The following is a 13,395-nucleotide window of genomic DNA, read 5'->3' as shown; positions in this document are numbered from 1 at the left end:
TACTAGGCATGTAATGTACAATATGAAGATTATGGTTAACACTGCTATGTAGTATATTTGAAAGTTGTTAAGGGACTAAATCCCAAGGGAAAAAAAACTATTTTTTTTTTTTTGTATTTGTATGAGATGATGGACATTAACTGAACTTACTGTGGTTATCTTTTCACAGTATATGAAAATCAAGCCATTATGCGGTATACCTTAAACTTACACAGTGCTATATGTCATTTTATTTCAGTGAAGTTGGACCCCAAAAAAGAGAGATGCAGATCATGTTAAATAACCTCACAGGGATGCAGTGAGCAAAATAAAGGTTGTGGGAGGCTTCCCAGGTGGTCCAGTGGTTAAGAATCCACCTGTCAATGCAGGGGACACGGGCTTGATTCTAGTCCGGGAAGATCCTACATGCCACAAGCAGCTAAGCCTGTGCACCTAGAGCCCATGGTCTGCAACAAGAGAAGCTGCCGCAGTGAGAAGCCTGCGCACTGCAACTAGGGAGTGACCCCTGCTCGCTGCAACTAGAGAAAGTCTGAGTGCAGCCACGAAGACCCAGTGCAACTGAAAAATAAATAAATAAATTTTTAAGAATTCAAGGTTGTGGGAAACAACACATTTTCTTCAACAGATAAACTTCAAAGGAATGGCAGACAGAAAGAAGGAGCAGTCTTCTTCAAGACGACTATGGATTAAAAAGGTGTAGGAGACATAGCAACCAACTGTGGTGTACAGAACTTATTTGCACTCTGGCTCGAAGTGTTAAAAATATGAGAAGCAGTTGCAGAAATGTTTACCCTGACTAGAAATTTTAAGATATTAAAGGATTTGCTGTGTTGATAATTACTGGACTATGAGTACATGATGACCATTAAACTATTCTTTCTACTTTTGTGTATTTGAATTTTTCCATAATGGAAAATGTATTAAGATTGCTTGTCTTAATGAATGGATAAAGAAGATATGGTATATGGTATATATGTGTGTGTGTGTGTGTGTGTATGTGTGTGTATATATATATATATATGCTGTGCAGTGCTAAGCTGCTTCAAATTGTGTCTGACTCTTTGTGACCCTATGGACTGTAGCCTGTCAGGCTCCTCTGTCCCTGGGATTCTCCAGGGAAGAATACTATAATGGGTTGCCATGCCCTCCTCCAGGTGATCTTCCTGACCCAGGGATCAAACCTGCATCTCCTCATCTCCTGCTAGTGGGTTCTTTATCGCTAGTGCCATCTGGGAAGCCCATATATATATATATATATATACACACACAATGTATACATGTATACACACATATACAACAGAATACTGAAAGTAAGTGAAAAGTGTGTATATGTATACATACAATGGAATAGTGTGTGTGTGTGTGTGTGTTCAGTTCAGTTCAGTTCAGTCACTCAGTCATGTCTGACTCTTTGCAACCCCATGAACCGCAGCATGCCAGGCCTCCCTGTCCATCACCAACCCCCAGACTTTACCCAAACCCATGTTCATTGAGTCGGTGATGCCATCCAGCCATCTCATCCTCTGCCGTCCCCTTCTCCTCCTGCCCTCAATCTTTCCCAGCATCAGGGTCTTCTCAAATGAGTCAGCTCTTCACATCAGGTGGCCATAGTATTGGAGTTTCAGCTTCAGCATCAGTCCTTCCAATGAACACCCAGGACTGACCTCCTTTAGGATGGACTGGTTGGATCTCCTTGCAGTCCAAGGGACTCTCAAGAGTCTTCTCCAACACCACAGTCAAAAGCATCAATTCTTCAGTGCTCAGCTTTCTTTGTAGTCCAACTCTCATATCCATATATGACCACTGGAAAAACCATAGCCTTGACTAGATGGACCTTTGTTGGCAAAGTAATGCCAACATTACTTATGCTGTCTAGGTTGGTCATAACTTTCTTTCCAAGGAGTAAGCATCTTTTAATTTCATGGCTGCAATCACCATCTGCAGTGATTTTGGAGCTCCCAAAAATAAAGTCAGCCACTGTTTGCACTGTTTCCCCATCTATTTGCCATGAAGTGATGGGACCGGATGCCATGATCTTAGTTTTCTGAATACTGAGTTTTAAGCCAACTTTTTCACTCTCCTCTTTCACTTTCATCAAGAGGCCCTTAGTTCTTCACTTTCTGCCATGAGGGTGGTGTCATCTGCATATCGGAGGTTATTGATATTTCTCCCGGCAATCTTGATTCCAGCTTGTGCTTCTTCCAGCCCAGCGTTTCTCATGATGTGCTCTGCATATAAGTTAAATAAGCAGGGTGACAATCTACAGCCTTGACATACTCCTTTTCCTATTTGGAACCAGTCTGTAGTTCCATGTCCAGTTCTAACTGTTGCTTCCTGACTTGCATACAGGTTTCTCAAGAGGCAGGTCAGGTGGTCTAGTATTCCCATCTCCTTCAGAATTTTCCACAGTTTATTGTGATCCACACAGTCAAAAGCTTTAGCATACTCAATAAAGCAGAAATAGATGTTTTTCTGGAACTCTCTTGCTTTTTCGATGATCCAGCAGATGTTGGCAATTTGATCTCTGGTTCTTCTGCCTTTTCTAAAACCAGCTTGAACATCTGGAAGTTCACGGTTCACGTATTACTAAAGCCTGGCTTGGAGAATTTTGAGCATCACTTTACTGAAGTGTGAGATGAGTGCAATTGTGCAGTAGCTTGAGCATTCGTTGGCATTGCCTTTCTTTGGGATTGGAATGAAAACTGACCTTTTCCAGTCCTGTGGCCACTGCTGAGTTTTCCAAATTTGTGTGTGTGTGTGTGTGTGTGTGTGTGTGTGTATTCTACTCAGATAAAAGTCAGAAGGAAATTGTTTTAAAATATAATCCACCATTCATTCATTCAATCATTCAAGCATTTGATAAATCAGCCAGCCAGTTGGTTTCACAGTAACCAAATATCAAGGGGCTACTTTATCAAAGGCAGCTATTTCAGATGTTGTTTAAAGGTCTCTGAGGAAAGCCTCATGATCCAAAAGTAAGTGAACCAAAGCTTTGCTCTATTCTGACTTCAAGATAACCTTTCAGATACCAAATCTGGTGCACCGCAATTTCTGCAGTCTCCCTGCGGCTTGCCTCTGCAGGCTCTGCCTGCCTCCTCCACCCTCCTTTGTCTGGATTCTGAGCTGCTTCTTTTCTCTCTCTGCCCTCTCCTCTGGGTGCTCTGATCACTGTCCTGGATTTAAGCACCACATGGGAGTGCTCAGTCGCTAAGTTGTGTCTGACTCTTGTGCGACCCCATGGGACTGTAATCCACAGGCTCCTAGTCAATGGGATTTCCCAGGCAAGAATACAGGAGCAGGTTGCCATTTCCTTCCCCAGTGATCTTCCTGGACCAGGGATCCAACCCACATCTTCTGCATTGGCCGGCGGATTCTTAACCACTGAGCCACCAGGGGACCCCGTTTAAATGGGCTCCATCATCACACTAATATAATTACTCCAAACTGCATCTCTGCGACCCTCCTTTGCCCTTGACTCCAGATTTTACATCCAACTGTTCACTTGGCTCTATTGGGAAAGGAAGTCGCTGGCCCCCCACTGGGCCTGCCACCTGCCCTCAACATGAGATGAAGCATTCCTAGGGCCTGTGCTGGGTTTACCACCTCATGTGGCCGTATATTTCCCTTCTTCCTGCTCCACAAGTGCTGTTCAGTTCTGCTGAAGTTGTATGCTGATGGCTGCCAGGCTCACCTGAAGCTCCAGTGTTTCAGATTCCTTGGTGAAGTGGGGAATCCTTCCACTGCACATGAGCAAGCTGCCCTGGGCAATCGCTGCTGAGAGACCTGCCCAACCTGGGGGATGGACGCCCTTGGCTGGAACTGATCTTGCACTGTCCAGAAGCATGGGGACAGCGCTGCTTCATCCAGGGCCCAACCGCCTTGTATTTTCCTTGGTGACTCCGATATTAAGATGCAGTGGGCAGAAGTGCTTAATGCCTCCCTGGGACTGCTAACCAGGGCACGGTGCTGGGTGTGATGGTCTCTGTGGGTTGAATGAATGGATCTCCGCTGCAATGTCACACAGACACCTTAATGTAACCAAAATGGTATTCTGATTAACGACCCACACACAGGTTTTAAAAAAGAAAACATCCCCACCATTTACATCCCCTTCAACAGGAAAAAGAATGAAATAATGCCATTTGCAGCAACATGGATGCACCAAGAGATGATCATACTAAGTGAAGTCAGTCACACAAAGACAAATATTACATGATAACACTTAATGTGGAATCTAACTAAATATTAATAACACAAGTCAACTCACCAAAACAGAAACTGACTCAGACATCGAAAACAAAATTATGGTTACCAAAGGGGAGCGCTGTGGGGGCGGCGAACGAGCTTGGAATTGGCAGATACAAACTACTAAACACGGGCACCTCCAGTGGCTCAGGGGTAAAGAACCCGCCTGCCAGTGCAGGAGACGCAGGTTCGATCCCTGGGTCAAGAAGATCCCCTGGAGAAGGAAGTGGCAACCCACTCCAGAATTCTTGTCTGGGAAATCCCATGAACAGAGGAGCCTGGCAGGTTACAGTCCATGGGGTCGCAAAGAGTTGGGCATGACTCAAGAGACTAAACAAGAACAACTGCTACTATATATATATATATAAAATAAACAACAAAAATTTACTGTGTAGCACAGGAAACTCTATTCATTATCTTATAATAACCTACAATGGAAAAGAATCTGAAGCAGTACATCATACTATTATAAATCAACTATAGTGAAATAAAAACAAGAACAACCAAAAGTAAACCTACATCTGTTGCTGGGTCTTCGTTGTTTCTGTCCATGGCGCCATGCACTCTGTCACCCAAGATGGAGTCTGGGAACCTTGCCTTCTTTTCCTGTTCACATCCCTAGTGGGATAAGTTCCATGAGGCCGTCTCCCAGTTCACTTTCAATTTTCCCTGTCCCCTGTTCAATCTGGCCCCTGAACCTGCTAAGAGCCGCCTAAGTGGTTTCCCAGCGTCCATCTCTCCTAGTCATCTCCAGTTCACGTGCCCATTCAATCAGTACAGTCTTCTTCTTAAACCTGGCTTATTTTCTCAGAACTACAACCCCCACCACCCACCCAGTCCTCAGGACTATAAGAGCTGGCTCAGGAATCTCTCTACCCAACCTCACACGTTCGCAGCTCACACGCTGCTCCAGCAACAAGGTTCTATGTTTTAGGCTGTCATTTCCTCAAACATGCCCAATTCTTCCCTTCCTAAGCCTTTGCATGTGTTCCTCCCTCTTTCTGGAATGGCATCCTTCCCATGCCACCCACTGATGCCCATCTTTACCTGGATGGATCCTGCTCATCCTTTCAATCCCAGCATCCTTGTCACTGCCTCAGAGAGGCCCTCAGCTGCCCTCGCCCCATAGGAGGTTTTATTCCCAGTCCCTTGCTGTTGTCGCCAAGTTATGTCTCTTTGGCTCTTTGCAACCCTGTGGACTGCAGCACCCCAGGCTTCCCTGTCCTTCACTGTGTCCAAGAGTTTGCTCAAACTCATGTCCATTGAGTCAGTGATGCCATCCAACCATCTCATCCTCTGTCGTCCCCTTCTCCTTCTGCCCTCAGTCTTTTCCAGCATCAGGGTCTTTTCCTGATGAGTTGGTTCTTCACATCAGGTGGCCAAAGTATTGGAGCTTCAACTTCAGCATCAGTCCTTCCAATGAATATTCAGGGTTGATGTCAGTCCTTTCAAAGCACTGCCCACAAATGCTGATCTGTTTACTTTTGTGCTCAGTGACCTCTGAGCCCTACTCACACTCCAAGTTGGGCAGGATCTGTTAGATTCAGCGTTGAATCCCTAACATGATGCTTGGTGCACAGCTGGTACCCAGTGAGAACTGGTTGAATGAATGAAGGTTTAAAAAGAGGAGGATGGGGATGAAAAAAATGAATTTTTTCCCAGCATGGTGGACAAGGGTGTGTATTCCTCTCGTGCTGTTTTTTGGTCACCCATTATTGTCAGAGGGACAAGGTCTGTGGTTATGATTTCCTCAGTTCATGAAGCTTCAAATCTTAAAAATATGCTCTTCTGACTAAGAGGGGAAACAGGGAACTAATCCAGGAAGCTAAATGGCTGCTTTCCATTCTGGAGCTCTGGAGCCTACCTCTGCATTTTTAATATGTAATTATGTGTCATCTCCTCTCATGCCAAGTTGAGTTCATCACCTTCCTTCAAGCAGTTGACTGGATGGGGGGCGGGGGACAATTATTAAAGCACTCCCAAATTTTTCAGCGACACTGAGGTTTGGCATCTTGAGATTAGTTCCCTGTAAGTAAGAAGATGATCTCCGCACTGTGGTCACACACAGAGTGACTGCAAGACTCCTGAGAAGGTAAACAAAGTGGACAAGCAGAGCCACTGGTGGGAGTCTAGGGCCACTCTGAGGTGGGGAGAAGGGGCCACTGGATTGTTGAACTCCAGCCTGTGTCCTGTCCCCCCGTCAATGCTGTCCCACCAAATAGCAGGTAGAAGCACTATTTCTCCTTTTTGACAGGCTTGGGTGGCACCCTTTTGAGGCTTTTACTGGAAATAGCATCCATGAGACAAACTCCTGCATAGAACAGAAGTGTCAGTCGGGCACCGTCCACTCTCTCGGGAAAGGGTCATGTCCAGCGGCTGATGGGGCACCTTGGTCGTGACACCAGTGTTTCTGTTTCATCACCACCCAAGGGGGAGCTCCATGTCCAGTTTACACTTAAACCATAAGATAAAAGTGTTAGTTGCTCAGTTGTGTCCGACTTTTCGTGACCCCATGGACTGTAGCCCACCAGGCTCCTCTGTCTGTGGAACTCTGCAGGCAAGAGCACTGAAGTGGGTCCCATTCCCTTCTCCAAGGGATCTTCCTGACCCAGGGATCAAACCCAGGTCTCCTCCATTGCAGGTGGACTCTTTACCATCTAAGCCACCAGGGAAGCATACAAGATGGAAAACATCCCTCTAAGATCTCAGCATGGACTCCTGCCACCTCACTCCCTGAGCCAGTTCGCAGGCTTTTAGATAATAAATGTGGCCCTCGTAGAAGTCCAGGATGGGCTGCCGCAAGCCATCCTCAGGCATGGGGGTCAGGGAAGAAGGACTGGTGGTTAGGGAGGAGGCTGGGAAGATAGGGGAGACCAAGAACACACGGCAAGTCTGCAATGAGCTGGGAAGCTCAAGGTGGAGAATGAGAAGCACCATGTTGGACAATGGGAAAGGCCAGCAGACTTGCTGGCCACGCTTGGCAGTGGTCCTCCAGGGAAGATGACCTCCACATCTCAGGAGAGGGGCCTGCTCAGTGGGACTGGGTACCCTGATGTTTGTCACGGCTGCCTCAGCCTTCCCAAAACATCAGTGCAGGTGGAGGTGAGCATACCTAGTATGTCTCACCTGGTCATATCCTACTGCTGGCTTATAGCTTGCGGTCCTGATTGGCGAGGGTCCAATTGCATCAGTGCTTCAAAATGTTCAATATCCTTCCTGCTTCTGGCAGTGGCAAAAACCAGCGTTGTTAGTGTTTTTTAAAATTCAGTTAACATCACAATCACATGAAAAATGCGGATTTCCCAAGTCCTATCCATAAAGATCTCATCCAACTCAGTAGACCTGTTGGGGCATCAGAACTTATGTTTTATAAGCTTTCTGGGTGATTCTGGAGCACCTGAAAGTTTGGGATCCACAGCACACAGGCCATGATACAGTAAGACTCCATTTTCCACTAAGGGGGTCGGTCCTGCTGCAGTGAGGTGAGGTGCTAATATATAATTAATAGGTGTAAGCTCAGGAGGGCAGCTGGCAGACACACCCAGGATCCTCTGAGAAGGCACTATTTACAACAGCTAGGCCATGGAAGCAACCTAGATGCCCATCGACAAATGAATGGATAAAGAGGCTGTGGTACATATATACAATGGAATATTACTCAGCCATAAAAAAGAATTTGAGTCAGTTCTAGTGAGGTGGATGAATCTAGAGCCTGTTATACAGACTGAAGTAAATCAGAAAGAGAAAAACAAATTTCATACATTAATGCACATATACATTAATATATATGCATAATATATGACGCATACTCACACTAAGATGACATTGGGCTTCTCTGGGCCCCAACTTTGTCAAACAACAATGGATTCCTCTGCTCAAGCCACTTATGACTACACTCCTGAACCTCCAGTGTTTCTTATTTATCTGCCTAAATATGCATTTTTTTCAGCTCTCTTCTCTTATGAACCCATCTTTCCACTCAAACCAGATGATGCTCACTGTAAATGTATATCACAACTGAGGGCCAAATATGGATAAGACCTGAGCAGGAAAGAAAAATTTGCACAAGGGTAAAATGTGCTTCTGTCCACAGAATTACCGGGAGAGCACAGCTGGTGTTGCTCTTGTGAAGAACAACATGACAGCACTTGGTCCAAAGGAAGTGAGCATATAACCAACTGCCCCCCAAATCCAGCCCCAGATACATGGCAGAGACAAAGATGTGGGGAAAAGACCTCATCAGCACTGTTGGTGGTGACGGGGAGGGAACTGTCCGTGACAAGGGCACCAAGTGGGGAGATGCCCACACGCCTCATGGAAGACGAATGGCCATCAGAGGTGCCCAGCGCTCAGAGAGAGAGACCCGTGGGGCCTGTAACTCAATGCTGGTCCAACTCTTTGTGACCCCATGGACTATACAGACCATGGAATTCTCCAGGCCAGAAAACTGGAGTGGGTAGCCATTCCCTTCTCCAGGGGATCTTCCCAACCCGGGGATCGAACCCAGGTCTCCTGCATTGCAGGCAGATTCTTTACCAGCTGAGCCAGCAGGGAAGCCCTAAGTTAGAAGTTCAGTTCAGTTCCGTCACTCAGTCGTGTCCCACTCTTTGCGACCCCATGGACCGCAGCACGCCTCCCTGTCCATCACCAACTCCTGGACTTTACCCAGACTCATGTCTATTGAGTCAGTGATGCCATCCAGCCATCTCATTCTCTGTCGTCCCCTTCTCCTCCTGCCTTCAGTCTTTCCCAGCATCAGGGTCTTTTCAAATGAATCAGCTCTTCACATCAGGTGGCCAAGTATGGGAGTTTCAGCTTCAGCATCAGTCCTTCCAGTGAACACCCAGGACTGATCTCCTTTAGGATGGACTGGTTGGATCTCCTTGCAGTCCAAGGGACTCTCAAGAGTCTTCTCCAACACCACAGTTCAAAAGCATCAATTCTTCAGCACTCAGCTTTCTTTGTGGTCCATCTGTACATGACTACTGGAAAAACCATAGCCTTGACTAGACAGACCTTTGTTGACAAAGTAATGTCTCTACTTTTTAATATGCTATCTAGGTTGGTCAAAACTTTCCTTCCAAAGAGTCTTTTAATTCCATGGCTGCAATCACCATCTGCAGTGATTTTGGAGACCAAAAAAATAAAGTTAGCCACTGTTTCCACTGTTTCCCCGTCTATTTGCCATGAAGTGATGGGACCATATGCCATGATCTTAGTTTTCTGAATGTTGAGCTTTAGCCAACTTTTTCACTCTCCTCTTTCACTTTCATCAAGAGTTTAGTTCTTCTTCACTTTCTGCCATAAGGGTGGTGTCATCTGCATATCTGAGGTTATTGATATTTCTCCAAGCAGTCTTGATTCCAGCTTGTGCTCCTTCCAGCCCAGTGTTTCTCATGATGTACTCTGCATATTAGTTAAATAAGCAGGGTGACAATATACAGCCTTGACGTACTCCTTTTCCTATTTGGAACCAGTCTGTTGTTCCATGTCCAGTTCTAACTGTTGCTTCCTGACCTGCATACAGGTTTCTCAAGAGGCAGGTCAGGTGGTCTGATATTTCCATCTCTTTCAGAATTTCCCACAGTTTATTGTGATCCACACAGTCAAAGGCTTTGACATAGTCAATAAAGCAAAACCAGATGTTTTTCTGGAACTCTCTTGCTTTTTCGATGATCCAGCAGATGTTGGCAATTTGATCTCTGGTTCCTTTGCCTTTTCTAAAACCAGCTTGAACATCTGAAAGCTCACGGTTCACGTACTGCTGAAGCCTGGCTTGGAGAATTAGAAGTTAGAAGTACAGACACCCAAAGCAATGACAATGAAATGCTGCTGTAGTCCCACATGTGCCGCCATAGTTTAGGACACATCAGGTGCTGATCCTGGATGGAGAGCTTTCAAGGTCAAGGCCAAGTTCAGATATTGGTATTTTCAGTGTTTGCAGGTCACATGGCTTGATTTCCTGGGTGGTTCCAAGGTAACTCTAAGAGCTGGTATCTGAACTTGTTCTTGACCTTGAAAGCTCTCCATCCAGGAGAGGCCTGTTTTCCTGATGTTCCTTTATATTTTCAAGTTATTCATGTACTAGAAGTCCTCTCCAAGCTACTCTTCACAATAAACTTACTGATATTTATGTAACATTTGCATTTTCCCCTTCAAAGCTTGGGCAAGTCCTGGACATTCTGCCCCAGCAGAAGTCCCATGAATCTTGTTCTGAAAATGACTGGTATCCATGATATTTTGATCATATACTTTTTTTCTTTGACCATGCCAGTTGGCATGTGGGATCTCAGTTCCTCTTCCAGGGAGTGAACCCATGCCCTCTGTGGTGGAATCATGGAGTCTCAATCACTGGATGGCCAGGGAAGTCCTTGGCCATATACTTTTGAAAAGCCAACAAATTATGTGTGCCATGGCTGATTTTCCTCTACCTCAAGAAAGTACTGTTTTCCATGAAAAGATGCTCAATATCATTCATTATTAGAGAAATGCAAATCAAAACTGCAATGAGGTATCACGTCACACCTTCAGAAAGGCCATCATCAAAAAATCCACAAGCAATAGATGCTGGAGAGGGTGTGAAGAAAAGGGCACCCTCTTGCCCTGGTGGTGGGAATGTAAATTGATACTGCCACTCGAAGAACAGCATGGAAATTATTTTCAAACACTAGGAATAAAACTACATTATGACCCAGAAACCCTGCTACTGGACATACAGGCTGAGAAAGCCATCATTGAAAAAGACATGTACCCCAATATTCATAGGAGCATTATTTCCAGTAGCTAGAACATGGAAACAGCCTAGGTGTCCATCAACAGATGAGTGGATAAAGAAGCTGCGGTGCGTATACACAATGGAATGTTACTCAGCCATAAAAAGGCATGCATTTGAGTCAGTTCCAATGAGACGGATGAACCGAGGGCTTGTATACAGAGTGAATTAAGTCAGAAAGAGAAAAACACAATTCGTATTTTAAAGCACATATATGGAATCTAGAACATTGGTACCGATGAACCTATTTGCAGGACAGGAGTGGAAATGAGGATTTACAGAGCAGACTTTGGACACAGTGGGGAAGGAGCGGGTGGGATGCCCTGAGAGAGTAGCGCTGATGCATGTACACCACATGTGTAAAGCAGCGGGCCAGTGGGGAGCTGATCTGTAGCTCAGGAAGCTGAGCCTGGCGCTCTGTGACGACCGTGAGGGGTGGGACGGCGTGAGGGGCAGCAGGGAGGCTCAGGAGGCGAGGGACATATGTGTACTTGTGGCTGACTCGTGTTGTTGTGTGGAAGAAGCCAACACAACATTGTAAAGCAATTATCCTCCAATTAAAAAAAAAAGTACTGTTTTCAAGGTTAGCACAGAGAAAAAAGAAGCCTTTCATGCCGCCTTCTCATCTAAATGGTTTCTCCTGCAGCCTGTCTACTCCAAGCCCCAACGCAGTCACAAAGGACACCTGAGAAATTTCCTCAGCGTTATAGATCACCCAGAACCTCACCATCAAACTGCAGCCTCAGAGCAAAGCAGTCCAAATAAGGAACATCTCCCCGCAGTATCTCCCCTGGCCCCTCCCCAACCCACAGAAGGCTTCTTGCCCCAACTCTGGGATAAAAGTGCAAACGTCAGTCAGTTCAGCCTGTCCTCTAGCTGGTGACCTTGGGCAAGTTCCTTCACCTCTCTATGCGTCCACTTCCCTTTAGGTAAAACAAGACGAAATCGTCGAGAGGGTCTGGCAAGGGATTCTGGAGATAGAGGCCAGCCCAGGCCAGGCATGGAGTGAGTCATCAGACAGGCTGGCTGCAGCTCTGCGTTGAGAAATCAGGGAGAAAGTGTCCCCTGGAATGACCCCTCCCATCCAGCAGGCCCCGGGAAGGAGGGACCATACCTTTACAGCGGGGTTGCTCCCCCGTCCAGGTGCCGTTGGGAAGACACACCACACTGCTGGGCCCAACCAGCCGGAAGCCGGGATCGCAAGTAAAATGGACTTCGTGATCCACTAAGTACTTGCTTCCAAACTTCTGGCCATCCAGAGGGGCATTCAGAGCAGGGCAGGAAACTGTAAGGAAGAAAGGAAGGCCCACAAGCATTTAGACATCATTCTGGATTACGATCCATAAAGAAGGCTGAGTGCAGAAGAATTGATGCTTTTGAATTATGGTGCTAGACAAGACTCTTGAGAGTCCTTGGCCAGCAAGGAGATCAAACCAGTCAGTCCTAAAGGAAATCAACCCTGAATATTCATTGATGCTGAAGCCGAAGCTCCAGGCCTTTGGCCATTTGATGCGAAGAGCCGACTCATTGTAAAAGACCCTGATGCTGGGAAAGATTGAGGGTAGGAGAACAAGGGGGCAACAGGGGATGAGATGGTTGGATGGCATCACCGACTCAATGGATATGAATTTGAGCAAACTTCAGCAGATAGTGAAGGACAGGGAAGCCTGGCATGCTGCAGTCCACGGGGTCGCAAAAAGTCGGACACGACTGAGCAACTGAAGAGCAACACTGGATTACAGTGGGCTTCCCCAGTGGCTCAGCAGAAAGAATCTGCCTGCCAACGCAGGAGGTGCGGGTTCGATCCTGGGTTGGGAAGATCCCCTGAAGAAGGAGATGGCAACACACTCTAGTATTCTTGCCTGGGAAATCCCACAGACAGAGGAGCCTGGTGGGCTACAGACATGGGGTCACGAAAGAATCAGACATGACTTAGTGACTAAACAACAACAAACTGGATCACAAAGCTTCTCACCCTCAGTACCCTCGGGCTGAGCGCCTGCTGCACTGGGCTCCACATCTTATTTTGTATTAAACTTTTTGGCTGCACCACAAAGCTTGCAGGGTCTCAGTTCCCTGATAAAGATCTAACTCAAGCCCTCGGCAGTGACAGCTCGGAGGCCTAGCCACTGGACTGGCAGGGAAGTCCTTGGACTGCACATTCAAAACACTGCGTGTCACTGAATCCTCAGAGCACTCTTGGGCACAGGTAATGCATGCCCAGGTGGTGATGGATGAGGAGATCGTGGCTCAGACACACTGCCGTGGGCAGGGCCTGGCAACATGGGAGGGTGGGAGCTGGGACCCCTGCAGGGCCCACCCACTTGTTCTGCTCTCTCAGAGCCCCAGCTTCCCCGGAGTGTCCTTGGTTCTCTCGG

General features: G+C 46.6%; 1 protein-coding gene and 1 non-coding gene across 4 annotated transcripts in view; both read right to left on the bottom strand.

Moving 5' to 3' along the window:
• The window catches only part of FBLN7 (fibulin 7), a 55,555-nt gene that overhangs the window by 14,759 nt on the left and 27,401 nt on the right, over positions 1–13,395 (bottom strand). For 2 of the 3 annotated variants that reach the window (XM_043918791.1, XM_043918792.1), the window contains exon 3: positions 12,132–12,302. The exons of the other annotated variant lie outside the window; for it this stretch is intronic. In XM_043918791.1, coding sequence (XP_043774726.1) covers positions 12,132–12,302 — 171 coding nt within the window. The remainder of the gene's footprint in view (positions 1–12,131; positions 12,303–13,395) is intronic. 3 annotated transcript variants of the gene reach the window in all.
• On the bottom strand, positions 8,728–8,799 carry TRNAC-GCA. Its single transcript has one exon. It is a non-coding gene; the product is annotated as a tRNA-Cys (tRNA).

The sequence above is a fragment of the Cervus elaphus genome, chromosome 11 (genome assembly GCF_910594005.1).
Source record: "Cervus elaphus chromosome 11, mCerEla1.1, whole genome shotgun sequence".
Taxonomy (NCBI): domain Eukaryota; kingdom Metazoa; phylum Chordata; class Mammalia; order Artiodactyla; family Cervidae; genus Cervus; species Cervus elaphus.
Note: the sequence above shows the minus strand (reverse complement) of the source record. Positions and strands in the feature narration are given on the sequence as shown.